This window comes from Microcebus murinus, unplaced genomic scaffold (assembly GCF_040939455.1).
Source record: "Microcebus murinus isolate Inina unplaced genomic scaffold, M.murinus_Inina_mat1.0 scaf003_hap2_Mmur4.0, whole genome shotgun sequence".
Lineage (NCBI taxonomy): Eukaryota > Metazoa > Chordata > Mammalia > Primates > Cheirogaleidae > Microcebus > Microcebus murinus.
Genome location: NW_027438949.1, coordinates 1,065,250 through 1,093,148, shown reverse-complemented (window position 1 = coordinate 1,093,148; position 27,899 = coordinate 1,065,250). Strand labels below are relative to the sequence as shown.

Here is a 27,899-nt window from a genome sequence, read left to right as displayed (position 1 = left end):
AACTCTAGCCTTGCTCCTCAGCCAGGCAGGCTTCCCTTTGCCTACTTCGGAAACTCACAGAGACCTGTCACCCCAAGAGCTGGGACCCTGACCTCGCGAGTCCAGCGTCCAGGGCTGCAGCTCCAGAGTTGTGGGGAGTTGAACGTCATGCCGAGGCAGGACAGCACACTTGGAGACAGGTACAGCCACCCCAGTCTTTCCCCTCCAGGCCAGCCATTGGCCCAGCCCTTCAGGAGGCCAATGCAGTCGCAGGGAGCGGAGAAGCGTGAGACCGTGGTACCCAACACGCCAGAGGGGTGGAGATGTGGCTGGCTGCTGGACAGCAGGGACCAGGCGGACACCGGGAGGAGCAGGCTCTGGCCTGCGAGGATGGGGAGGAGAGAGGGCATGGCTGTAAGGGGCCAGGGAGCCGCTCTTCTACAGCTGGCAAGGACAAGTTGGGAGACCCACGCCCCGCCGGGCCGGGATCCTGGGGCGAGGGCTGCGAGGACCCCAGGGGGAAGGGGTGCTGGTGGGCGTCGTAGGTAGCAGCCATTCCGCCTCCCGCTGGAGCGGCGTCTCCTCCTCAGTAGGAGGTGGGCGGAGTGACTGATGAGCTAGCGGGAGGAGGCTGCGGGAGGGGGAGGGGACCGCCGGGTCGTGGGGGTGGGGCGACAGTGACATCACCCCGGAGTCGTTCTTAAGCGGCGGCTGGGGAAGAGTGGGACAGTCGGAGCGCAGTGGCGAGTCGCTGAGCCCGCCGCGGCCCCAAGAGCGGCTGGAGCCGCCGCCGCTGGGAAGGAGAGGGCGAGGCGCGCCCGAGCCGCCGAGCCGCCGTCGCTGCCGCCACCGCCACCGCCGCCGCAGTCGCGGGGGAGCTGGGCAGCCACCGAGGGCCCAGGCCAGGGCGGGGGGCGCGGGCCGCAGGCTCCGGCTCCAGCCGCCGCTTGCAGACAGCCGGCGCCAATGTCGTCCGCGCCCCGGTAGGCTGAGCCTCGGGCCGGGAGGGCCGCCGCCGCTGCCGCCCGAGCCACAGGCAGGAGCCTCGGGAGCCGCCGCCGCCGCCGCCGCCGCCCGGCCGGGCCCCGCCGCCGCCCGCGCGCCCCCGGGCCCCGACACACATGAGATTCTTCAGGCTCACTTTCAAGTGCTTCGTGGACTGCTTCTGACTGCGCCGCCCCACCGTCCCGCACCCCGCCCGCCCGCCGCCCCGTCCCCCAGCCCGGCCGCCCCAGGCCCCGGGCGGGCCCGCGCCTCCGGCCCTCTCCCCGGTGCCGCCGCGCCCCCCGCCCAACCCCTGCCAGGCGCCGCGACCCCCGGCCTGGCCGCGCGGCCCGCCGGGGCCATGGCGAAGAAGAGCGCCGAGAACGGCATCTACAGCGTGTCCGGAGACGAGAAGAAGGGCCCCCTCATCACGCCCGGGCCCGACGTGGCCCCGGCCAAGGGCGATGGCTCCGCGGGGCTGGGGGCACCCGGCAGCCGCCTGGCTGTGCCACCGCGTGAGACCTGGACGCGCCAGATGGACTTCATCATGTCGTGCGTGGGCTTCGCCGTGGGCCTGGGCAACGTGTGGCGCTTCCCCTACCTGTGCTACAAGAACGGCGGAGGTGAGGTCCCTGCTCCACTCCAGGGCTCCCCTCCCCCGCTGCGGCCCACCCAAGCCAGGGGCAAAGTTCAGGCGTCGGGCAGGTCCCCCAGGGCTGTGGGGGTCAGCGGCGCAGCTGGCTGCCTCCACTCACTCACCAGTCATGTGCCTGGCAGCATGCAGGGGGAGGGCACCTGGGAGCCTCCTGCCCAGGCCTGGGGCTGCTCCCCAGACTCCCGTTCCTCCGGGAGAGACTGGCCACGAGGTGGGAAGGGGAGACTGCTCCTGGGGGGGCCTCCAAGAGGTGAGGAGCCTTGGCTGCCCCCGTGGGTCAGGCACACAACTGGTACATTGTGTGGGGCCCCCACGTGTGCACACACGAACACACACACACAATGGGCCACTCTGTCCCTCCCCCCTCCCCTCCCCTCCCTCCCCTCCCCTTTAGCTTGGGCCTGGAACACTGGGTGCCTGAGCCAGGCTTGGGAAGCCTGCGGCCTGGCCTGCCTGGCGCCGCCACTGGACACACTGCATGCACACCCCATACCCACCCGCCCGCCAGAGCCCAGCTTAGCAACAGCGACGGCCACGCATGTGTCCTGTGACTGCAAAGCAGCACTCAGGTTGCTGGGAAGCCGAAGTGGCTGGGTGATGGGTGGGAAACTGAGGCCTACAGAGAAGGCCTTTGTCCAAGGTCACACACGAGAAGGATGCTGGGAGCAGGAGCCGGGTACAGTGCAGCCAAGCTCAGCCTCTGAGTAGTGGAGAGAGCTGAGCCAGGGGCAAGGGCAGGAGGCCTAGAAAGGAGGAGGGGGCAGTGGAAGGGGGCTGTTGGTACCCACCTCTGTCCTCTCTCCCACTGCCCCCCCCCCACCTGCAGGCCAAAGCCTGCTTCTGGCCTAGCCCTGCCAGTCTCCACTCTAGCCTGGCTCAGCCCCTTTCTGCCACCTGTCTCCGTCCTTGTACACCAACACCCCACCAGCAGAGGACTGCCACGCACCCACCCTTCTTCTTGGACCTTCACACTTGCAGGCAAACGTCTAAGTGCAGGGCGCTCAGGGACTCCCTGCCTTCAGACCATCCCCCAGGCCAGAGTTACCAGCCCTGGCACACGCACACACATGCACATGCACGTGCCTTCACTCTTCCTGCCTGGCAAACGGGGGATTGCAGCACAAGGGATAGCCAGCATGTCTGAGCGTGTATGTCCTCCATGCCCATTAGGTCACCCCAGGTGACTTCAGGGTTGGAAGCCCTGTGGGCCTAGGTCCCCTCCAAAGCCCAAGGAATAGGGCTCGAATGGCCTAGGGGCTGCCACAGCCCCTCCCTGCAACAGACTCAGAACCCACCCCCAAGACTGTTCACCTTGGGCCTCTGAGTCAGCAGCCAGCCCTGCACTGATTCACCCAGTGGGAAGTTAGGACAGGCCAGGGCTTTGCCCAGCTCCCAGGGACACCTGGCGCTGGGGGGCGGGGGGTGTCAAGTCCCACCTGGCTAAGGGGCCACCTTGTACGAGTACCTGTGGTGTTCAGGAGGACTCTGCCAGAGCCCCCCCACCATGCCTCTCCCCAGGTGTGTTCCTTATTCCCTATGTCCTGATCGCCCTGGTCGGGGGAATCCCCATTTTCTTCCTGGAGATCTCGCTGGGCCAGTTCATGAAGGCCGGCAGCATCAATGTCTGGAACATCTGTCCCCTATTCAAAGGTGAGCAGCCCTGGGGCCAGCCCTCCTCCTCCCCCTCAGAGACCCCTTCCTTTTCCCACTGCTAGGGCAAGGGCTTGGGAGTAGAGCACAGCTGGCACCCACTTGAGAGATCTTTTCCTGTCCTGAGCACCAGGCCAGGGGCCATGTGATGGCCCCCTAGTCATGAGGGGAAACCTGAAGGCCACGTGGACCACACATTGAACTTGGGGAGTCAGGGACTAGAAGTGGGGATAGGGCCTATCCACAGGGCAAGGACGGACCAAGCACAGCTGGAGTGGGGACACAGCATCATCCCCAAGGAGGCTGGAGCACAGAGAAGTGAAGTGACTTGCCGAGATTGGCCACTGAGAGGTTGACTGTCTCCAACACTGCCTCAGGTTACTAGCAAGCTCCCCCAGCCGCTGTGCAGTGGAGGCTGCTGGGGGCCCAGGTAGAGGTTTGGACCTCCTGGAACCACTGTGGTGGCAGCAGGACTGAGAAAAAGGGCCAGGCGTTATGAGGAAAGCAGATGGGTCTAGAGCTAGACAGAGGCCGGACAAGGCATAGGGCTGACACGGCGGGAGTTAGCCAGTGTTCCACATGCACAGGGGAGGATCAGAGCTTGGGGAGTCTCTGGTAGGATGTATGAGGAGAGGTTCAAGCTGTTAGGGGCCTAGCAGGAACCACTGTCAGCCCTGGCAAGGGAGATAATGGGGGTGGTGGGGAGGTAGCCAGAAAAGAATCCAGATGCAAAGGAACCCCACCCTGTCCCCAGGCCTGGGCTATGCCTCCATGGTGATCGTCTTCTACTGCAACACCTACTACATCATGGTGCTGGCCTGGGGCTTCTATTACCTGGTAAAGTCTTTCACCACCACGCTGCCCTGGGCCACATGTGGCCACACCTGGAACACTCCTGACTGTGTGGAGATCTTCCGCCACGAAGACTGTGCCAATGCCAGCCTGGCCAACCTCACATGTGACCAGCTTGCTGACCGCCGATCCCCTGTCATCGAGTTCTGGGAGTGAGTCAGGCGCCTCTGGGCCAAGCCCATGCTGTACACCACCACCCCAACCCCTCCCAGTCTCCCACAAACGGCTCAGCCCTGAACACACAAAGCCTGGGATGCGGAGCAGTCACTCTCAGTCCCCGCCTGTCCTCAGGGAGCGCCCAGGCCAGTCCCTGGGACTCACATGCGCCTTGCTCCTTCAGCGACACACGGGTCACTGCCCTTCCCTGGTTCCCGCCTTGCCTGGCAGGGGGTGGGATAGGGTGGGGGCCCTGAGGCCTGGGGCTCGACTGGGCGCCCCACCGCCTCCCGCCAGCCAGGGGCTCCCAGGCTCCAGGCACACCACAGCGCCTGCAAGCCTTGCCCAACTGGACGGGAGGGACCGGCTGGACCAAGGGCTGCAGGAGGGAGGAGCCACGACCCCTCGGGGCAGATCCCAGTGGCTTGGTCGGTGCCCTGCTGGCACAGCCCTCATAGAGTCTCCCTCCCCTAGGAACAAAGTTTTGCGGCTGTCTGGAGGGCTGGAGGTTCCAGGGGCCCTCAACTGGGAGGTGACCCTGTGTCTGCTGGCCTGCTGGGTGCTGGTGTACTTCTGTGTCTGGAAGGGGGTCAAATCAACAGGAAAGGTACAGCTGGAGGCGGGCAGGGCGGGGGCAGCGTTGCCCTGGGAGCTGTGTGTCTCTGTAAGGCACAACTGTTGCAACAGGAGGGGCAAGGGCCTGGGGAGAGGGGAGGGACTTGAATCCAGGACACTCTCCCCACCACATGGTGGATGTTCCTCCCACCCTCCAAATCTGGGCACCAGCAGCCTTCCCTCCTGAGAGCAGGCCTGGGACAGGCAGGAGCTGCCTCTTCCCTGTGTCCCGTGCTCATCCCTGCCCTTCTGCCCTCCCTGGTTTCTCTCGAGTCTGTTTTGACAGTCTGGGTGGCCCTGTCTGTGGCTGTCTCTCTCACCTGCCTGTCTGTCTGGCCTTGGGGACCCAGAGGGGAATCTGGACACATCCCTGCCCCAGGGACTCGCTGTCAGGTCAGGGAGACATACATATAAACAGACACATGAGACAGTGTATTGAGGGCTGGGGACATGGCCAGGTCCCTGGAGGGCAGGACTCCAGTGTGTCTCATTCCCAGCAGGGGGCCCAGAGCAGGTACTTGCTGAGCTGATGGCCCAGCTTGGACGTTGGATGAGGAGGCAGAAGCCTTTGCTATCTTGTCTTTCTCTTGCCTCTGTTTGTTTGGCCTAGTTATAATCTCTCACTAGTGACTAAGGACCTTGCCTCTCTACAGAGGATGACCTGGGCTAGGGGCCCAGGAGGTATGGGATGTACCCCGTCTGATGTCCCCTACTCTGATGGGCCCCACAGGGCTGAGATGGATGTGTGCATGTCACCCCTACCCCTGCACTGCCCACACAGACTCTCCCCACCTCAGGCAAACTCATGCACCCCTTGCCCAACAGTCCTCACTCCCCACACATACCCTACACCTTCCTGTCTCCATGTGGACAAACTGCAGAAGCTGCCCAGGCACTGCCACTCAGAGGAGAGCACACAGAGGCTCACCACTGCCCTTGCAGAACAGCAGAGGTGCCTAAGGGACCCTGGCCCTTGAGAGCCATGGCCCTGCCTCTCCCCTCCCTGTGCAGCTGGCCTGTGCTGGCCTTGCCCCAGCATGCTGTGGGGGTAGCCGTGGCTCTGAGGGGTAGAACAGGGGCTCCTGGCTGGGGCTGGGGCCCTAAGCAGCCTGGGCCCCCAGATCGTGTACTTCACTGCTACATTCCCCTACGTGGTCCTGGTGGTGCTGCTGGTGCGCGGGGTGCTGCTGCCGGGGGCCTTGGATGGCATCATCTACTATCTCAAGCCCGACTGGTCGAAGCTGGGGTCCCCTCAGGTGAGGAGGGGGTGGCTATGTGGCAGCAGGGAGAGGAGGGGTAGCCTGGAACGGTCCCTAACACCTGTACTCCCCCACCTTTCTCCAGGTATGGATAGATGCTGGGACCCAGATTTTCTTTTCTTACGCCATCGGCCTGGGGGCCCTCACGGCCCTGGGCAGCTACAATCGTTTCAACAACAACTGCTACAAGTAGGCACCCCGCCTCCCCCCACCCCACCCTGCTGGCCCTGCAAGCAGCAGGACCCTCACTAGCCCCTCTGCCTCACACCCAGGGACGCCATCATCCTTGCCCTCATCAACAGTGGAACCAGCTTCTTCGCTGGTTTCGTGGTCTTCTCCATCCTGGGCTTCATGGCTGCAGAGCAGGGCGTGCACATCTCCAAGGTGGCAGAATCAGGTAAACCTCCCCCCCCCCCCCCCCCCCGCGCCCCAGCCTCAGCCCTGCCTTCAGAGTGCCAGCTGCAGCCCTGATGTATGGCATACATGAGCACACACACAAACAGAAACTCTGAAAAGTGACAGTTCAAACTGAGCCTGTCAGATCGCCCTGAGCACAGGCAGGCCTAGCTGAGCAGCTGCCTGGCGCAGCTGTTCTCCAGCATGCTCCAGGCCCTTTCCATCCCTTCCCAAGGGCCTCGGGGTCTGTCCTCATATTCATCAGCATTGCACAGGGCAAAAGAGGGCCTCGTCCCAGCCCCTGTTACATCACTCTGGGGTTAACAGTGACCTGTGAGCACAGTTGCTGTTCAAGCCCAGAAGCGGAGTGAGTCAGGGCCCATTCACACAGGCCCCAGCACAGGATATGCACAGGGTTTGGGTGGGCCTGGCCATGCCTTGCCAACAATGGAAACGCCAGGCTGCAGCTCTTGGCCACAGGGTGTACCTCCGAGGGGGGTGTGAGCGTGAGCATGGCAGGCAGGGCTCAGGGTATGTGCAGGTAAGTAAACAGGCTGCCGGGGTCTGGAGCCTGCACCTTTCTACCCGCAGGGCCTGGCCTGGCCTTCATCGCCTATCCCCGGGCTGTCACGCTGATGCCTGTGGCCCCGCTCTGGGCTGCCCTATTCTTCTTCATGTTGTTGCTGCTCGGTCTTGACAGCCAGGTTTGCAGAGGGGGTTCTAGAACAGGGAGTCAGGGCCAGTGGGGGGTGGTTGGTGGGCAAGGAGGGAGGAGAAGGGCTTGGCCTGAGCTGCCTTGGCCACAGTTTGTAGGTGTGGAAGGCTTCATCACTGGCCTCCTCGACCTCCTCCCGGCCTCCTACTACTTCCGTTTCCAAAGGGAGATCTCTGTGGCCCTCTGCTGCGCCCTCTGCTTTGTCATCGACCTCTCCATGGTGACCGATGTGAGTGGGGGTAGGGTGGGGCAGCCTCTGGCCACTGTCCACCATCCTCCCTGACCTGGCTATGTCTCCCAGGGTGGGATGTACGTCTTCCAGCTGTTTGACTACTACTCAGCCAGCGGCACTACCCTGCTCTGGCAGGCCTTTTGGGAGTGTGTGGTGGTGGCCTGGGTGTACGGTAAGGTTTGGACCGCGGGCTGGGCTGGGCTGAGGGTGCAGGTGGGGTGGGGCGGGGCAGGGGGTTTCCAGCTCTGGCCCTCCCCAGGAGCCGACCGCTTCATGGATGACATTGCCTGTATGATCGGGCATCGACCCTGCCCCTGGATGAAATGGTGCTGGTCCTTCTTCACCCCGCTGGTCTGCATGGTAAGGACTGGGCAAGTGAGGCAGGGTGGTGCGGCGCAGAGGGCCCCACCAACCACAGGTGTTGTCTGCAGGGCATTTTCATCTTCAACGTTGTGTATTACAAGCCACTGGTCTACAACAACACCTATGTGTACCCGTGGTGGGGCGAAGCCATGGGCTGGGCCTTCGCACTCTCCTCCATGCTGTGTGTGCCCCTCCACCTCCTGGGCTGCCTCCTCAGGACTAAGGGTACCATGGCTGAGGTAAGGCCCTGCACTCCAGCCCTCTCTTCTCTGTCCCACTGTGCCAGAGCCTATGGCCAGCTCAGACCAAGGCTGGTGGCGGGAGGAACAGGACCCATCCCCAGCTTCCCTCCCCTCCGTGTGAGCATCCACACAGCCCTGCTTCCTAGTGAAGGCAGCAGAACCTGAAAGGCTCCCTGGGAGGTACAGCCCTGACTTGGTGGCAGGTGGTGGGAACTACAGAGAGGCAAAGGAAGTTGTCATGGCAACAAGCCATGTCAAGTGACCCTGGGGGTGCTTAATGTGTCCTCCCGTCCCACAGCGCTGGCAGCACCTGACTCAGCCTGTCTGGGGCCTCCACCACTTGGAGTACAGAGCTCAGGATGCGGACGTCAGGGGCCTGACCACCCTGACCCCCGTGTCCGAGAGCAGCAAGGTCGTCGTGGTGGAAAGTGTCATGTGACAGGCAGCCCAGCTCACATCACCAGCTCACCCTCCGGTAGCCATAGCAGCCCTGCTTTAGCCCCCACCCTACTCCTCCAGGAGGCTGGCCTTTCCCTGATACTTTTGGGGACTGCCTGGGGGAGGAGGGAAGGAAGCACCATGAGTGCTAAAATAACTTTTTCCATTTTTAATAAAACGCCAAAAATATCACAACCCACCAAAAACAGATGCCTCTCCCCCCAAGCCCTAGCCAAGCTGGTCCTAGGCCCCACTTACCCACCTCTCCCTCCAATGCTACAACGCATCTCCTCCTACCCCTGCCATGCCCACCTGGCCCACCTCTACAGGCTCTGCCCCGTAACACACCCTTGGGTAGCCCTCGCCCTAGAAGCAGCAGAGGCAGCTCAGGAAATGGGGGTGGGGAGGACAAGAGAGGGGGCAAGGGAGGGGCAGCAGAACCAAGCCAAATATTTCAGATGGGCTAGACTCCTCTCCCCCTCCCTATTCTAGAAGCTTAGAGAGCCAGCCAGCAACGGAACCTTCTGGTTCCCGTGCCAGTTGCCACCAATGTCAACTGTGTGAGCTTGGGTATGAGTGCGTGTGTGCATTGAGTATGTAAAGTATATATAGATCTCTATCTCTTAGCAAAGGTGAATACCAGATATAAATGGCTGCCTCTGGGCAAAGGAGGCTTGTATTTTGCACATTTTATAAAAACTTGACCAGAGAGATTCCTGCTTGTATATTTCTAAAAAGAGAAAAGAGCCCAAACATCCCTCTCCTTACCACACCCTGTCCCTCTCACCCCTCTGCCCTTAGCCAAGGAGTGTGAATTTATAGAAACTAATTTTCATAGGTAAAAACAAAAGCTTTGAGCTGTTGAGTATGCAAGTCTGTTGTGTGGATGTGCATGTGGTCCCCAGTCCCATGGGGTAGTAAAGTGCATGGTGGGGGCCTCCTCGGGGGGGAGCCCATGCCACCCCTTTGCCCACAAGTCTGTGAGGCGAGAGGCTGCAGTATTCTGTCCCAGGGACCCGGGGCCGCTCACCTGGCATGCTCAGGCCTGCCTGCACCCTGCTACCTGGGCTGGGCATGACTGTAGGCGTGGTAGATGGGTACAGCCCAGGGAGGGGATCCGGGCATGGTTCCCACATCCAAGCTTAAGGCTGATGCACTTGTCACATCTCAAGTATTCCCTGTAGCAGCTTTAACCCACCTACGTCTGTGTCACGTCTAGCCCTGAGATAGCTGAGTGGTCCCCAGAACAGCTCCCCACACTGGGGCATAGGCTGGAGGGGTGGGGCTGGGTGAGGGCAGAGGGCCTGTGGAGACATTCTTACTGTGCTAAAAAGCCACTGCAAACATAGCAATAAAAACATGTCATTTTCCAAAGGTGGCTCCTCCTGCTGCCTCTGCTTCTCTGAGAGGGAACAGGGTGCAGGAGGTATGAGGGGGGCCTTACCCCAGCTTGAACTGCTGCAGTCAGCCAGCATGTTCTGAGGGCCTCTGTGCCCAGCATGGGGTCCAGGAACTGGAAGGGAGCAGGGAAGACAGCCGGAAAACCTAGTCCCCCTGGAACTGACACACTTGGGAAGAAAAGCAAATCGAGCAGAAGGGTGGATGTGAAGCTGTGGGCACTCAAGTCTTGAAAAGGTTGCCCCAAGACTGCATCACTGAACAGATAACCTTCCAAGACCTGAAGGACTTGAATGGGCAGGCCAAGGCCAGGCAGATCTGGGGGAGGCCACAGCAATGACCCAGGCATGTGGTGGTATTACTTGGGACAATTTGGTGGCACTGAAGGTGATTCGAAGCCTTTGGATTAAAAACCTATCTTGAAGGTGGAGCCAGCAGGGGCCACATGTGACTAGGATGCAAGATTCAAAGAGGCAGTGAGGACACCAAGAGATTTGGCCTGAGCAATGGGGAGGAGGGAGTTGCTGGGCCCTGTGATGGGGAAATGAGGACAGGACATTAGAAGTGGCTTTGTGTGTGTCGTGTAAAAGTGTCATCCAAGTGGAGATATCTAGTAGGCAGGTGGACACAGGAGTCTGAAATTCCAGGTAGTCTGGCCTGCAGACAGAACTTTGCAAGTTCTCACCACATATAGATAACACTGAAAGCCTTGAGTCTGGCTGAGCTCACCAGGGGAGGCTGAGAAGTGGGCATGGAGGGAGAGGGAGCAGAAACACTGAACCCTGAGCCGTGGACACTCAGAGGTCAGAGGGAAGAGGTGGAGCCGGCAGAGGGGTGGGAGTGAACCCAAGAGTACCTGGGGACATCCTGCAAGGTTCAAAGAGCAGGGAGTGATCAGCTCCATCGGGTGTTGCTGGGCAAGGACAACTAATGCTGGCTGGGTCTGGCAGAGGTCATGGACGCTGCGCAAGAGAGGCATGGGTGGAAGGGTGTGTGCAAAAGCCTGACTGGAGTGGAATTAAGAAAGAAGGGCAACCGGGCATGGTAGCACACCTGTACTCCCAGCTACTCAGGAGGCTGAGGCAGGAGGATCACTTGAGCTAGGAGTTTGAGGTTGCGGTGAGCTACAATGACACCACTACACTCTACCCCCGGGGCAACAGAGAGAGACTGTCTCCCTCACATCCAAAAAATAAATCACAAAGGAAGAAAGAAGGGGTGAAGCAACCCGAGTGTCCATGGAGGGAAGTATGGATAAACAAATGCAGTCTCTCCAGACAGTGGAACATGACTCAGCCTTGAACAGGAAGGAAATGCTGCCACGGGCTACAGCACGGCTGACCCTTGAGGACGTCGTGCTTCGTGGAATGAGCCAGTCACAAAAGGACAAATACTACAAGATTACACTTCTGTGTGGGGCCGTATCCGAGAGCAGTCCAGTCCCCAGAGACAGGCAGGGGAGTGGTGGGTGCCAAGGGCTGGGGAGGGGCACAGGGAGTCGGTGTTTCATGGGGACAGAGTTTGGGTTTGGGAAGATGAACGAGGTCTGTGGATACACGGTGGGGATGGCCACACGACACCATGAATGTGCTGAACACCACCACCTGTGCACCCAAATGTGGTAATGTGGCACATTTTATGTTATATTTTACCACAGTAAAAAAAGAAGGTAGAAAAAAATTGGAGATAGTGAGTACACACAGGTCCTTGCACAGGATGAGTGTATGACACCCCATCCAGGAAGTGAGGGTGCCATAGGTGTTGAAGGGTGGCCAGGGGCAGAGCAGAAAGCATAGTCATCCGCCAGGGTGGGCACTGGGAGGTGTCAAGGGACAGGAGCTGGTGCTCACTCGAGTCTAGCCTGGGCAGAGGGGAGAGGGTAGTTCCTCAGAGAAAAGTGACAGCTTGGGCTGCTCACCTCAGGTCCTTCCCGGGACTGCTATTTGGGAACACCAGGAGTTCCCACTCTTTAGCAGGCAACATCCCTCAAACTTCTAGAGCTGGAGGAGGGCTCTGGCTTAGAACACTGTCACCAAGAAGAACTGGGGTTAGAAACACACGGACCTGACAGGGAGCCGAGGAGGGCAGTGGGCACAAAGTCCCACCCTAACTCAGCCCAGGGGCTCCAGAGCCTGTCCCCGGCACCACATGCAAGGCCTTCCCCTCCATAAACCCTCTGCTCTCACCAGGCTTGCAACTTCAAGAGCTCCCACCTGTTGGCAGCTCCCAAGTCTCCAGCCTGGCCCTCCCTGGCTACAAAAGCCCTTTCCTAGCATCCACCAGACCTCTACCCAGGGTCCCCCAGGCCCCTTACAGAGCCATTAGGAGCTTGCAGCCCAGCATCACACTCAGGGCACTCCCCCTCCATCCTGCTACTCTCAACCAGGTCTCTTTGCCTGATGACTGCCACCCTTTGCTAATTGTTGCCCTCACCATCAGGCCAAACGTCCTCCAAACCACTGACCACAATGCCACCAAACATTGACATTACAAAAAGGAACTTCACAGGGGTGGGCCACTTGAACTGGGTCCTGAAGTAGTAGGTAGGCACCCTTTACTCAGGACTTAACTCCTGCATTAGGGGTTAGGACACAGAGATCAACAAGAAGCAACCTCTGCTCTCAAGCAGCTTACAATCTAACAGATGTACAAGAAAATGGACCAAGACACCTATGGGCATGGACAGCCCAGAACAACCAGGCTGCTCCAGGGAAATGTAGCCCAGCGGGTGAGTGCCAAGCACTTCCTGTGGGCAGCCCTCCAGTCTAGTTCAGGCACAGGCCTCGCTTTCCATCTCTAAGAGCCCATGACCTCCACCCTGTCATTGTTCCATCCCCCTATTAGAGTGCTCCAGAAGCTGGCCTTGTACAGCTTTCTGCCCACTGCCTGGCCTGGAGAAGGGACTTAGCCAGGGCCTGGGAGGAATGGCAGGAGAGGCTGTCTGGGCTGGCAGGGGAAGAACCCATGAGCACACTGTTTTGGACTTTAGCCTTTAGAAGCTCAGAGAAGGGTGAGCTCAGGGAGGCCCAAGGTAGTCAGGGAACACTTCCTGGAAAAGTACAACTAGCCTTTAGCCTTGGCATAGCAACCAGAGGGTGTCACCTGCGTGTCCCTTTCCCCCGCCAGACACCACCTCTCAGACTGCCTGGAAAAGGACAGAACTCGTGAGGCGACTGCTCTGAGCATGAGGAAGGGCAATGGGATGCTAGGGAAAGAAGCTACCAGCTTGGGCCTGGACAGGACAAACAAGAATGGGAACTCATGGCTGGCCAGCAGCCACCCTTCCAGTGTAAAACATCTTCAGGGGTCCCCCTCCCAATTCCAAGAGACACACCTCTAACCTGCTTCCCTGACCCTCCGGCCTAGTCCTCGTGCAGACATCAGGTGTGGCGGAGACCCTGCAGGATACAGGGCTGTTGGGGACTAGCAGAGAACAATGCACCAGAATGGTGTTAGGGACTGGGGCCTCCTTCCTTCCTCATGCCCTGCTAGACAGCAGTACAGCGCGGGGCCAGAGCCCCAGCTGCCACGTGGGAAGCCCTGGCTCCAGCCACCCACCCTCTCTGTGGGCCCAGGAGACACAGCTCTGAGGCAGCCACCTTGCAGGGAGACGTCAGCAAGCCAGCACACTGTGGTCTAGTGGCAGGTGCAAGCCCAGCACCCTGCCTAGCATGTTCTCAGGGGTGGAGGGAGCAGGGGGTCCCCAACCTCTCCTCTCCCTAGCTTCTGCCCCAGGCCAGCTCTAGGTCACTGTCAAGGACAAGTCTCCTCTCCCAGCTGGCATTAGTCAGAGGTCATCCTGTAAACTTTCAGGAGGGGGTAGGGCAGGGAGTGACTGGTGGCACTCTGCCACGTTCTGTCTGTCCCACATGTGATGAACAAGAACCCAGAGAAAGCAAGCAAGTCTGCCACCCGGAAGCCGCACTGATTTGCCGAGACTCCCAAGCTGCCAACCCCCATGGAGAAGGACAGGACAGACACTCCCTGAGTGGCCCTAAAGTGGGGCTTGGCCCAGGGAACAGGAAGGGCAAAGAGGACAGGGCCTTCAAGGGCAGGTGTGAACCTGGCCATTAGGGGCTGGAACAAGTTGAACGGCTCTAGAAGAGCTGACTGCACACCCTCCTAGCCACTCGGGGTCTTCAGAAAGGAGAAAGCCAGTCCTCCCCACACCTGAGTTGTACACAAGCACCATGTATGTATAACAACCACCTTTATTGCCCCCAAGAGAAACTCTAGTCTGCCAGCTTCACCCACCCTCCTGTAGGACCAGAGAAAACATCAACACAGCAGAACAAAAACGGGGCTCAAACCAGCAGGAAGCAAGCCCTACTGCAAGCCGGATTCCAACTGCCCTCCATACTCTTAGGAATTGAAACCAGGGCTGGGTTGGGCAGGACAACAGCAAACTTGTTCTGAACGTGTGGCAATCAGGTCCCCTGTGGTATGCTTGGAAGGGAGTGGAAGGGGGCTGAGACGACAAGCTACAAACTGAGAAAGGGAGTGGGAGAAGCAGAGAGGGAGTGAACTGAAGTACTGGAGGGAGTGGCTGGGCTCTCAGGAAGCAGCAAGCACGTGCCAGGTGGAAGCCGGCTACAGGCAGGGGAGGAGGGAGGCCCTCACTCCTCCTTCTTGTCCGTGGGGCCATCTACAGCAGCCTGCAAAGGGACAGAAATCCCACAACAGGTTAACAGGGCCCACTCTACTCCTTCAACCTCCAGCCCCATGACCCCCAGGCCCAGATCAGCTCCCTTCTCCTCTAATGACAGGTACCCATGGGAGCAAGGGACCTTGTCCTCAGCAGCACCCAAAGGCTTGCCAGGGTAGGTCAGCCCTTGCCCACACTCTAGGGAAGGCCCCGACCCCAGTGCCAGCCAGGGGAGGATGGTCAGGACCTCCCTGAGGGCTAAGCCCTGGGTGGGGGAAAGAGCTGGGCATTCAAGTTCCTTGCAAGATCCAGTTCAGCACCTTCCCAACTTTGTGATCTTCTACAGGTCCCCTCAAAACTCAAGTCCTGCTCATTGAGTCTGTCCTATGCTGAGGGCATAGACCCCCCTTTTGGAGCTGGACCCTTCCTCCCCACCTGCTGTGGTGCCCAAACTTGGGCCACCAAGCACCAAGGCAGACTGCCCAAACTTCAGGGTGTTTACCTCATACCTAACTTCAAGACCACCTGGGCTTCAGGATGCAATCTGGCGTTAGTCTGAGGGTTAACACCAGGCTGAGGCAGCTGGGTGAGGTGGCCTTTGATGCCTGCCCTCACTTGCCCAGGGATCTTTGCCCATGTCACCCCCTAGCCCTCTGGAAGAGAAGACCAGAGCCTAAAGTTTCACCTGCATGTCTGTTCTTGATGGGGCCCCAACCCATGGACGGAGGCTGGGCATGATGGTGGCAGGTGTAGGGACCCAATCCCACTACTAAGGGCCACCTCAGCAAGTGCCTGCCATCTACTGCCAGGCCACACCTCTCCTGCCCACGTGAAGGGTTCTGCTCCACATGCTCTGCTCTAGGCCAGGAGGAGGCAAAGCGGAGCAGGGGAGAGCACAGCCACCTGGCCACCCAGGCCTCTTGAAGGGCTCCCTCCCTCCACATAAGGCCTGCCCCATCCACCCTCCTGAGCATCTCTGCAGCAGGGCATGCGGGCTGACCTGCAGCTTTGCGTGCTCCTCCAACAGGCGGTCGTACTCCTTGGTCAAACCCTCAGCCTGCTTCCGCATGGCCACAGCCTCATTTTCAGCTTTCTCTAGTTCTGGAAATGATGCAAATGTTGAAGAAAGCAGAAATAAAAAGTCTGGAATTCAGGGGAAAAACCTACTTGCTAGAGATACCAAAACTGCCCATGAATCTGTCTCAAACTAGGCTGTGCAGGAGGGAGACAACCTCTCTGAATGAAGCTCCTCTGCCTTTGCAGCAACACTCTCAACTCAAAGCAGGGGGGAATAGGTGACCAAAGAGCTAGATCAAGCAAAAACTAAAAACTAAAAAGGACCCCCTCTTTTTATTTGGTTGGCTTTTTTTTTTTTTGAGACAAGGTCTCATTCTGTTGCCCCGGCTAGAGAACAGTGGTGTGATCACGGCTCACTGCAACCTCCAACTGTGAGGCTCAAGCAATCCCCCCTGCCTCAGCCTCCCAAGTAGCTGGGACTACAGGCATGTACCACCACGCCCAGCTAATTTTTTTCTTTTTTTGGTAGAGAAGGCATCTCGTTTTTGCTAAGGCTCGAACTCCTGACCTGAAGCGATCCTCCAGCCTTGGCCTCCCAGAGTGCTAGGATTATAGGTGTGAGCCACCTTGGTCTCTTTAATGGAGGGGAACCCCAGTGGCTCTCAGCATGGGTGACCTTCAGGGAAGTTGAGAGTGGGAGGCAGGGAACAAAATCGCAGCCTCAAAGCAAGACCCCTGGTGACGATGTCTTGCTGAGAGGAATGATAGCCCACGGTGCTGGGTAAAAACACTCCAGACTTAAGTCTACACAGTCAAGCCAATTCAGAGCTGGTTTACATTTCGAAAGCAAAAATACCACGAATTCCCATCCACTCCCTTCCTGAACACCACTCCTGACACTCCTCTCACTCTCAGTTCCAAGGCTGCCTCTGCGGGAGAGCCCCAGCATGCACTGCTGCAGCACTCGAGGTGGCTGAAGGCCTGGCCCTGCCGCAACTGGGGCTCCTCCTGGGCCCTGCTCAAACCACTTAGCCCCACCTGGCTACACTGGGGCTCGGAGACACAGTGTGCTCTCTCTTCATTTCCACCCAGCTCTTGAGCTTGTGCACGAGATTTGTTATTAATATCCTGGCACAAGAGGGGCAGCTGCAGGGGTGGGGGGCATACAAGGACAATCCTCACTTTGCTTAGTGCCAACTAGCTCATTCTTTAGCTTCTTCAGGTCAGCCTTCAGGTTCCTGTTCTCCTCCTCCAGCTTCACCTCCGCGTCCCCGACATCCAACTTGCCTCTGCCAATAGTTCCCTGGGAAAAGCACCAAGGGCCACGGTTACTTGGAAGGGGAGGGAGAGAAGGAGAAGTTCTAGTCCCATCCTCCCCACTGAGCTACAGTTCCTCAAGCTGCCCTGGGCACTTGCCCCTTCGGAAATGTCAGCATGGAACCAAGCCACTGCTTGCTCCTGGGGACCAGGCAAAGGCCACCGTGTGGCTGCCCACCAAGGGCAAGGGGAGGGCCAGTGGGGCCACCTGCTGAGCTCCCAGGCACATGCCTGGCCTGCCCTGGCCCCTGGCCTTGCCTCCTTCCTCAGCAGCAGGGCAGAGCAGCTCCATGGAGTTTACCAGCCTGTCCAGTGACTCCCATTCCTTCCTCTCCCAGGCTCCAACAGCAAACTGCATCCCAGGAGCCCTCCACTCACCGGTCTGGCTGTCTCTCCCCTCTGACTTCAAGCCACCTGCCTCCTCCTGATCCTGGCTCACACTTTACCTCTTTTGACAGGCCTTCCAGGACTGGCCAACAACCCTGTCCCTGCCTCTTCCCTAGGTTTCTGAAAGGCTGCGGCTGGTAGCAATCTTCCAGAGCACAAGGGCCTGGCTCACTGAGGAGTCATTTTTTTCAGGGAAGAGTCTGACTGGAAGCAGTGGGTAGAACAAGAGAGCAGGGACACCCCCTCCTCTTCTATGTCCTTGTGAGCTAGAGGAGGGTGTCAGAGTTGCTCCGGATCCTTCCACATAAACGCCTCCAGCGGGCACACCCTCCCCACTGAGGACTTCCCCTCTGTGCCTCCACCCAGCCTGATGGGCTAACAGTGGCCACTGAGGCCCCTAAAAAATGTGACTCCCCGATGTAACTCCAGGGTATGCCATGGCGGAGCCAAGGAAGGTAGGGCTCACCTTCTTTAGTTGGTCATTCTCCTCCATGTACTTCTTGGCTGCCTCGCTAGCACTCTCTGCCTGCTTTTTAAAGGCTTCATTGGAGGCCAGCAGGGTGGCCTGCTGGGAGATGAGAGTCACCAGGCGTCTAAGCAGGCTACAATTGTTTCCAAAAAGAAGGGAAAAGTGAGAAAAAGAGAGCAAAACAGCCAGTGGGAACTTCTTGTTGCTCCCTGCCCCATGTCTGCCTCCAGTCTGGACCTGCCCTCCTACCAGGGAGCCAAGCAAGAAGCCACCAACCTGGCTCTGGCAACACGAGGGGAAAGGTGGGGCCTGGTAGCTGTACTCTGCCACTCTGAATGGCCACTTTCAGCTCTGGGAGATGTTTTCAGGGGAGGGCTGGAAGCAGGAGCCTGGGGATACTGGGGTAGGGCCTAGCTACGGCACAAGGTCCCAGAACCTCAGCACTTTTTAGGTCAGGGCCTGGACGTGCCAGATAAACCATGGCACCATTTTCTTCCCTGTGAGGCTAGGCTTGCCTCCATCAAGTAACAGTAGAAACTCATAAATTTGGGTACTTCCAACATGCCAGGCCGAACCCTCATATCTACCTAATTAGGCAGCTACTATGGCTAGCCCCCTTTCACAGAGGATGACACTGAGGCAACTTGTCCAAGGTCAAAAGCCAGAAACGGACATGGATGGAATTTCACCTCCTGTTTTACTCCAAAGTCTGAGCTCAGAACCACTCAGTTAACAGGGAACAGCTCCCAGGCCTCAAGATAAGAAAGAAAGGACTCTTCTCTACCCAGCCTCCTTCCCAAACCTGTCACACACACAGGCAGCTGCCATAACACAGCTGTTATGTAACAGCACCCCAATTGAGGTCTTCTTCAACTGGACGGTACAGAAAAAGAAGAATCAGGGCATAGGCGCACACCACTTGTCTGAAGCAGCCAGAAGAGAGAGGCAAACAGGTGGCAGGTGGGGACAGATGCTGGTCTCCAAGCAGAGAGAATGGCGGCTTCATTTCCCTAGGTCTACCCTTTCCCTGAGATGTCAGCTAGCAGGAAGGGGGGAAGAGAAGGACTTGTTCAAACAGTCAAAACAGGGTGGGGCATACTTTCCCCACACACCTTGGAAAAGGAACCAGTCCCGCCTTGACGTGCAGAGTAAGTCAAAGTACATGCCGAGAACTCGGGAAAGGAGGAACAAATCTACTTAGTCCAGGGCACTTCAACAACAAAGTGTTTGCTCAGAGGAGCCTCATGGCCTGTTCCAGGCTGCTCCCTTCTGGCCCTGCCAGGCCTTCACAGTGTCTGCTCCTCTCCAGCTAGAGCCCGCAAGGGCTGACTGGTGAGACCAGGTGATCTACCTTCCTGGCCTGAGCCATGGCTCTCCAGAGCTCTGGCAGAGCCCCTCTCAGGATGTACACTCAAGATGGAGAGAGCCACAGGGGCGGGAGACACCCCTGTGCTTCCTCATTTGAGGAGAGGCTCCCAGGGGCCCCTGGAGGCACCAGGAGAGCCAGGCTGTTGATTCCTGGCAGGAGAAGAGAGTTTCCAGTGACATGTGCTCTCTAAAATTAGCAGCCCAGGACCTTGTGGCCAACAGCTCAGGTTTCCCTGCCTCAGCCCCCGGCTGCCCACCAGCCTGCCCCCAACTGGGCTGGAGCCCTGAAGGTGGAGGGAGCTACCAAGTGCCCCGAAGCCAGAGAGAAGCAATACGCCTGACATGTCGGAGTAGCTGGAAGTCACTGGGAGGCCTAGAAGGAAAGGCAAGTCTGACTAAGTCCCAGCCCCTAGCACAGAGCTCCCGGCTCCAGAGCAGAGCCCAGTAGGTTGAGGAAGAGGCCCACTCCTCCCACCTGGAAATGGGTGGGGGGGGCGTGTGTAACACCTGATAGTAGAGATGAGACCTATGGATACCATGGGGACCCAGTGAAGACCAGGAGGGCAAGGCCAAGGGTTACTTATGCTCCCCCCACCACCAGGCCAGACAGGCGACTGCTGGTGAGTGCCCATGGCTGTCACCTGGTTACACAGGGAGGCCAGGCCCAGGGACATAGCTAACACAAAAACCTCAGCAATGGCAACAGCAATGATGACAGCAGCTGCACAGCAGGGGCCCAGCTCTCCTTGGTGCAATCCCAGGCCTTCCCTGGTTACTGAGAACCAGCGTTACCAAGATGGGCCAGGGTATATACACATGAAATCCAGCACAAGGTCTGTGCAGCATCCACTCAAAAGCTGGGCCCGGCACAGCCCCGGCCCGAGCCTTCAGTTCACAGCCTACAGACAATTAAGGTCTCCCCTCAGGTCCCAGTTCCTCTTGTCCACCCCCATAGCACCCTCTCATCAGCCTCTGGGGGCAGACTCCCCTCAAGAGTGCATCCCAGCCTAAACAGTTTTTTCTCACACCTTCCAGGTACTCTCTCCTCCTGTTTGAGCTGTGCCTCTAACCCATCCCAGGACAATTCTAGATAATTCCCTCCTGCCCCCTGCCAATCCCCTCCCCACCCTTGTGTTCTGCTCCGTCCCCCAGAAACCTCACCCCTCAACTACCTTATCCTGAAATCACCACACTCAAGTCCATTGTCTTCTCCCTCCCATCCATTCCTCAACCTACTCCAATCAAGGCCTGCCCTCACCAAGCCACCAGCAGGACCGCCAGTGACCTCCTCACTGCCTGACCCAGCAACCACTCTGGAGTCCTCATGCTGCTCCAGTACTACTGACAAGCTACCCCTGCAGTGCCTCCATACCAACTTCAATAGCTCCTGTCACCACCTGGTTGTTCTGTTCCCCCTGAGGTCTGCATTCCTCAGCTAGCACCCTGCACTTGCTTCCTAGCTAAGCTTATCCCTGAAAGGGCTTCATCTGCAGCCCAGACTCTTATACCCAACCAGCTACTAAACATCGGCTCCTGTATGTCCTGAGACATTCCAAACTCAACTTGTCCCTTAGCCTGCCTAACCTGACTATCTCCTGCACCTCCTGCTGTGGTGACAGGCATGTGAGCCACCTTGGACCCAGTTCTCCTGGCCACCCCCAGCCCAAGTCACAGTCCAGTGCTGCCCATGTCAATGCCAAACAGACCACCTGCCATCATCCCCACTGCTTGCACCACCCTCCCTATGTACAGCCACAGTTTCCCCACCCACCCCCAGAGCAGGCTCAAAGCTGACCATGTCACTCCACTCAATGATACCGGCATACAGGCCCCACGCAAGCTGGCTCTTCTCCCCTCACTAACCATGTGGCCCTTTGTTCTAGTAACACCAATGCCTCATCATTCTTGGAACAAGTTCTGCATGGCAGTTCTCCAGGTCAGAATGTCCTTTCTACCCAGCTTGATCATCACCTCTCCTACCCCCATCATGAGGACATCCCTCTGGGGTCTCCCACAGCAGCCCCTTGCGCTCGCACATGACTGCATTTTCTCTGTTCTCTGCATCCTTATCATCTGCTCACTTGTCTGGCTGCTCTACTTGGCTACGGATGCCTTTAGGCTGGGCACTGTACTTTCATTTCCAGACCCCCACACCTGTCACACTGGAAAGGGGCCTTCCAGATGACCTCATCCTGCTCCCAGAAGCAGCTCCTACTCACCTGACAGGTGAGGGGACAGGTTTGAGGCTGCAGGTCAGGCCCAGGTGGAATTTCCATGGGCCCAGCCGGCACCAGTGTCCACCTGGGGGCCTGGCACCAGGGGAGACACAGGCAGACACAGAGTTTGCCAGTCAGAGGAGTTAGCAACAGAGGAGATGGAAGATGGCAGCAGGGAAGTGCTGTGTCAGACCCATGTGGATGAGCAAGCCAGGCTTGTGGCTGCAGTGACAGCTGAGAAGGCACATGGGGAAAACGATTCATCACCACGAGATGGAAGCAGACCCCAGAGCTCTGGCCTCTGTGCCCTCAGCCTGTTCCTTCAGGGCCCCAGCAATGCAGGCCAGGCCCTCCTCAACAGGCTCACCAACATTTGCCAACCTGAAAGCCAGCCTTCTAGAATGTTTTACTGCTCCTTCTCACACCAGGCCAGATCCTGCTCCAATGCACATTCCCCTCAATGAGTCCTCCACCCCCACCCCCTTCCCAAGCACACTAACTAGTACTTTTGTCTGTTTCTTGTTCTTAGTTATTCATTATGGACAATAGAGCCAAATGAATATCCTAAAGAGGTAACATAGTCACTGAAAGAAAAGCATCCAATGACAGAGGGAAAAGCCAGTGAGCAAAATTTAATAGAGCCCAGATGTGTCCTTGGCAGACAAAAGTCAGCACCAAATACCTGAATCTGACCCTACTTTCTTGGTAGAATGTTCTTGGACACTGAGCAAAGCTGTCATGCTTTTATAAATGGTTAAGATAGCCCAAGAAGGCAAGAGAAAATAGACCCTCTCTACAGACTCTAGAGAAACAGGGCCAACTATATCAAGCAGAGAGAGACACGGCTCTAAAGTGCTTTTTGCCAATCCTGTCTTTCCCTGAGTGAAGAAGGGGAGTAAGTTTTGGGCTTAACATGAAGTGGGGAAGAGGCTAGGCCCAACCAAAAGGTTCTATGGTGTGGCTGTCCCCACCCGCCCTGCTGATGGCTGGCTGCAGGTGAGCCAGGTCATTCAGCCCTCATGGCACCCCTGCACACAGAGAGGCTGTTCACACAAGCTCCCTCCTCTGCCATGCGCAACCGGGAAGCTGGTGTCCCAGTGCCACCTGCTGACTCTCCAGGCCTACCACAGCCTGGGAATTGCAGTATGGCCAGTGGACCCTGGGTATACACACCCCAGCTGTCAGAAGAAAAAATGAGGCAAGGAACCAAAAGCCTGGCGATGCCCCAGGAAAAGGTTCAGGTGAAGGTGAGTGGTAACACCAGGACCTCTACTACCCTGAGAAACTCTCCCTCAAGAGCCTGGAGTCAGGAAAATAAGGAGGCAGCAAAACAGCAGCAGTTAAGACTAGGAAAGTTGCCTAGAAAAGATCCAAGGAAGGTCATCACTGAGGGCTGCCCCAAGTCCATTTCAGCACAGCTGCTCAGCCTTCCTTTTAGCCTTTAAGTACAGATGTTGCAGACAATGGGAAGGTGTGCTAGAGCAGGGGAAATTTAGGCCACTTGAAATGAGAACAGAACTAGCAGCAGCTCCGGCCAACAACCCAGATGGAGCTTGCTGTCTGCAGGCAGTAAAGCCAGCACTGGGGAAGAGGCAGGGCTGGGTCAGGTGCCTGCTCTCCTTCTCAAGTTAAGGAGAACATGTGATAGAGACAAGCTGTGTTTCTGGGGTTTTGTTGTGCTTCTTTCTTGAAACTATGTGAGGGGTCTTTGGAAAGTTTGGGGACAGAGAGCAACCAAGTGAGATCAGACAACTTAGGCAAAGATATTCTGTGATTAGCTGACTCAACCTGAAGAATACTGGTGGCCTGCCCACCTTGCTACTGGAGAAGTAACCTTTAAGGTAGTAGGAGTAGGGAAGCCATCACCCCCATATCTGCCTGGCAATTGGCCGGGAAGCCTGTCACACCCCCACACAGCAAAGTGTTCAGCAGAGTGAGGACTGTGCTCAGTCCTGGGGAGGACCAAAGCAAAGGATGAGTGTGGGCTCGGCAATATGTTCCCATATGGTAGCCTTTTCCATTGAAATTCACTCAGTGAACCGACAAGGAATTCTCAGCCCCCAGCCATCTAGCACCCTGCCCTCCTGCTCCTGCCACCCTGACTGTTGGCCCACAGAGGCTGTGGTCATCGGGCTAGGACATCAAGCTTTCAAGGCCCTTACCACAGGAAAAAGGGAACCCTGTTTGCTCAGCATCATGTCCAAAAAGAGCTCATTCACTGTTTGTTTTTAGAATGTGAGGAAGAGAATACTTTGGTCCAAATTAAGTAGCTGAACAGACAATCTCTCTCTCTCTCTCTATATATATATATATATTTTTTTTGAGACAGAGTCTCGCTTTGTTGCCCAGGCTAGAGTGAGTGCCGTGGTGTCAGCCTAGCTCACAGCAACCTCAAACTCCTGGCTCAAGCAATCCTGCTGCCTCAGCCTCCCAAGTAGCTGGGACTACAGGCATTCGCCACCATGCCCGGCTAATTTTTTGTATATATTAGTTGGCCAATTAATTTCTTTCTATTTATAGTAGAGACGGGGTCTCGCTCTTGCTCAGGCTGGTTTCGAACTCCTGACCTCGAGCAATCCGCCCGCCTCGGCCTCCCAGAGAGCTAGGATTACAGGCGTGAGCCACCGCGCCCGGCCAATCTCTATATTTTAAAAGAAGCTGACACTTGCTATGATGCATGTCAGATAGTCCTTCTTGGGCTATTCATAAGGAATATCCCCTTCATCAGAGCCCCCTCTGAAGCCCAGCTGAGTGAAGATGAAGCACTCAAATGACACTGGCACCTACTATACCCTGCTCAGTGATCCTGGCAGGGGATCTAGAGACCAGTGGAGTTCTCAATACCTAGATCTCAAATGCTATTGTAATTCTTGTGTTCTGAGAAAAGGATGGTAGCCAAGAGATAGATGGATGGATGGAGATAGAGAGTGACCAAGTGGAAATGAAGTCCAAAAAACCCCCTTGCTTGGCCTTCTGCAGCAGTGACCCTCAGTCTTAGCCACACAGGAGTCACCAATTAAATCAAATTACTTTGGGAAGGCCCAGGCATCAGTATTTTAAAAACTCCCTAGTTACCTTACCTAGATAATGATTTAGACAAATAAACTTTTTTAAAAAGTAAGGCAATAAGGGAAATGTGGACAGTCATTAAAGTTTTTATGTCATTAAGGAATTATTGTAAACTTCGTGTAGGTAAGATGTTATCATACTTACATGTTTTTAAAAATCCCTATCTTGTCAAAGCAATAAACCAAAATATTGTTTTGCCTATAAACACAGTATCTGGGGTTTGCTTCAAAACAATCCAGAGCTGGAGGACTACCCATCTATCTACCTGCAGAGCAGAACACACTTACCCCAGAGGGTCTGGATGAACTATGCCCTGGAAGTTAAAAGGGCTCAACTGCCTTCCAGCAGACAACCCAGGCTCCCACAGCACAGACATAACAGCCCCTAGAGGGGATGCTCCAAACCCCTACCTGCCTGGAAGCAGTCAAATAATGACCCTTCAAGCTCAGCCTGAGAGCAGCCCTACAGGTAAGTACCAAGTCTCCACCCCCAAGTGAACTTTCTCCAGATCTGACCCACTTGGCCCAAGCCCCCTGCCACCCTCCTTCCTTGGTTTCTGGAGCTGGCAAGGGCTAAAGCCCTGCCTGGGTCAGACACCAGTGACAGAAGCTGTGAAGATAAGGAACTACAACTGCCTATAAGGATGACAGAAGCAGCCAGAGACACAGATGGACTTAAGAAGGAATCACTACTAGCACCTGCAGTGCTCCCTGGACCAACGTCCCATCCCCAGCCAGGATCCTCAACGGAGACGGGATGGAGGATGGGACCTGGCTCCACCCCATCCTGGCACTGGCTGAGTAAAGCCTGTTATTTGACTGATGAGGGAGGAGGTTTAGGGGCTTCCCTGAGGCCTTCTGGGCCCCTTGGTCCCGCTGTAGGCAGCCTATGACCCCAGACCAATTCCAGTTCCTGATCTGCCTTGAGGGCTTGCCCTCATCAAAGAGCAGGTGTTAGAGGGTGTAGTCCGGGGGTCCTCGGCCTCAGCACTATTGATATTTCAGGCCAGATAATTCTTTGTTGTGGGGGCCTGTTGGGGCGTCTTGTATATCACCAGCCTCTGGCCTCTAGATGTCAGTAGCACACCCCCCCCCATTGTGACGACCAAACACATCTCCAAATATTAACAAATGTCCCCTGTGGGGGACAAAATTGGCTCCAGTTGAAACCTACTGGTCTAGACCTACACTGTCCAATATAGTAGCCACTAGTGACTAGACGAATGTGGCTATTTAAAATGAAACTTAAGATTAAAAGCTCAGTTTCTCAGTCACACTAATGTTCTTGAGTCACATTTCAAGTGCTCAAATAGCCACATGAGGAGACAGCTCAGCTCTAGGACATTTCCATCATCACAGAAAGTTCTGTTGAATAGTGTTAGTCTACACTGACTCAGATTTCTTGGGGAGATCACAGAAATCTGAAATAACCAGATACTTTTCCTCAAAAAAACAAAAAAACAAAAACACAAAAAAAAGGAGTTTAGCAGAAAAGTGCAGCAGCTCCATCCGGGCTGACAGCAGTGATGGGATCTGGCCCTGCAGGGTTAAGGAGGAAATGAGATCCCTGTGGATCAAGTTCAGGTCATTAAAAATCAAGGCAGGGAACTCTCACACAAGCATGGACCTTTCTGGGTCTAGCCAGTAAACACCACTTTGGTCCTGACCTTGACTAACATTTTAGCTAAGGCAGAGAAAATAGTGTGGTCCTCTGAACACACAAAATCCATCCCAGCAGGAGCTGCCATCCATATTCACTCCCTGAGGCTCCAGAAGGACTCTGGCCAGCTATGCTCCCCAAGCACCAAAGTAAGCACCAAGGGAAGGGGGAGGCAACAATACAGAAGACATATTCTGCAACTGGTCCGCTGGAGGTGGCCCAAACACGTACATCTTCACAAGGTGTCATAGCTCATAAGACCTGAAAGGCTGGGCTTCCAATCTAAAAAGCCTGGCATGGCAGTTTGACAAGTTCAACCTAGACATGCACCTAAGGCTATCACCAGAGGTTTCAGCAGCACTTTTTATGTGCCAGCCCCTTGGCAGAGTTGACCAGTCTAAAGGGGAAGAGCCCAGGTTCCCCATGATGGACCAATCTGCCAAGCGCCACACCTCACAGCCGAGTGTGCAGCTCTCTAGGCCAGCCAGCAGCAGGGCCCTGGCATCTCAGAAAAGACTCCAGAGGAAGGAAGTCATGAGGAAGTATGAAGAAGAGGGTACCAGGCAGAAGCCAAAATGCTCAGAGAAAAGGGTGGGAGAGCACATGCTGCTCAAGGCTGTCCAAGGAGACCCACGTGGCTGGTTCATGACAGGGGGAGGCCAAAGCAGAGACTTCGGAGGGGTCATGTCACAAAGAATCTGTGTCAAGCCTCCATGACACATAGATGACTGAGAAATTGAGTTTTTGATCTTAATTTAAGTTTCAGCTTAAATAGCCACATGTGTCTAGTGGCTACTGTGGACCAGTAAGTTTTCAACTGGGGTCAAGGCAATATGGAGCCATTGGAAATAGGGGTGACAGGATTGGTTCTACGTGTCAGAAAGTTCACTTGGCTGGGGCATGGTGGACAGGCTGGAGGCTCCAACTGGGGTATGTAGTCACAGGATGCCGGTGGCTCTACTATATACTAGGGGTTCCAAGGATAAAGAGGAAGAGGGGCTAGGGAGGGAAAAGCCACAGGCCATTTAATGGGGACAGAGTTTCAGTTTTGCAGATGAAGACTTCTGGAGGTTGGCTGCACAACAATGTGAAAGTACTTAACACTACTGAACTGTACACCTAGAAATGGTTATGATAAGTGAGTCCTACATTGCGGTATTTTACATTAAAAACTCCATGGGACAAGAAGAAAGAGCAGAATACTCCCAGGCTTCTGGGTCAAATGACAGAGTTGAGACAGTGGCTCTCAAACTTCATGCCATCTCTCTTATAGAAAATGGAAACTGAGGACCCAAGAGGATAGCAAGGTACTCTCAGTCCAAGTGAACAGGCGGCAGAGGCAGGACAAAAGCCAGGAATGCTCCTCTGGCTCCAAAGCTGGGACTGTCCCCCTACCCTACCCCTGCCAGCAGCAGCAGACTGGCTTGTTCATGGGCGATTCCAAGGGCCATTCCAGGGGCTACGCAAGACCAATCTCCCATGTGTCCTGAGCCTGCCCCAATGGGGACCAGTGCTGCCAACAGGCTTTCTCCCCAACAGGGTTCCCTCCTTGTCCACTAATCCACTCATGTCTGCTCTTGATCTGGCCCCACTGGCAGCCAGTGCCCCCTTTCCAGCAGGCAGCCAGGTCCTCACATTCAGATCCAAGATTACCTCAGTCTCCTATCGACTGGGAAGGCCTAGTGACTCAACTCTACCAGTGTCCCTTTGATCTGTCCCCTCCATGTGCCACTCTTGCTACCACTGCCCTGATTCAGGCTACTAGCAACTCTCACTATGATAACGTTCGACTTGGTCTTCCTGCTGCTCACAGGCTTT

The 27,899-nt window shown here is 56.5% G+C and overlaps 2 protein-coding genes across 6 annotated transcripts in view; one reads left to right on the top strand and one right to left on the bottom strand.

The window, feature by feature from the left end:
• Positions 1–696: 696 nt before the first annotated feature.
• Positions 697–9,910, top strand: SLC6A8 (solute carrier family 6 member 8). Its single transcript, XM_012757212.3, has 13 exons — positions 697–1,586; positions 3,137–3,268; positions 4,023–4,272; positions 4,751–4,883; positions 6,013–6,147; positions 6,236–6,339; positions 6,423–6,547; positions 7,138–7,250; positions 7,353–7,490; positions 7,563–7,665; positions 7,753–7,853; positions 7,925–8,095; positions 8,397–9,910. Exons 1-13 carry the CDS (start codon positions 1,325–1,327, stop codon positions 8,535–8,537), a joined length of 1,908 nt encoding a protein of 635 aa, XP_012612666.1. The 5' UTR covers positions 697–1,324; the 3' UTR covers positions 8,538–9,910.
• A 4,217-nt stretch (positions 9,911–14,127) lies between these two features.
• The window catches only part of BCAP31 (B cell receptor associated protein 31), a 28,745-nt gene continuing 14,973 nt past the window's right edge, over positions 14,128–27,899 (bottom strand). For all 5 annotated transcript variants that reach the window (XM_012757208.3, XM_012757207.2, XM_012757210.3 and 2 more), the window contains exons 5-8: positions 17,767–17,902; positions 16,779–16,899; positions 15,580–15,680; positions 14,128–14,589 (exon numbers count right to left, since the gene is read on the bottom strand). In XM_012757208.3, the coding sequence (XP_012612662.1) occupies positions 14,551–14,589; positions 15,580–15,680; positions 16,779–16,899; positions 17,767–17,902 (397 nt within the window). In that variant the 3' untranslated portion in view covers positions 14,128–14,550. The remainder of the gene's footprint in view (positions 14,590–15,579; positions 15,681–16,778; positions 16,900–17,766; positions 17,903–27,899) is intronic.

Bases quoted from the DNA above. Each gene is read 5' to 3' on its own strand.
- SLC6A8 (XM_012757212.3), top strand. From the start codon at position 1,325: ATGGCGAAGAAGAGCGCCGAGAACGGCATCTACAGCGTGTCCGGAGAC. The intron at 4,273-4,750 runs GTGAGTCAGGCG...TCCCTCCCCTAG, and splicing joins CCTGTCATCGAGTTCTGGGA to GAACAAAGTTTTGCGGCTGT. The intron at 7,854-7,924 runs GTAAGGACTGGG...TGTTGTCTGCAG, and splicing joins TCACCCCGCTGGTCTGCATG to GGCATTTTCATCTTCAACGT.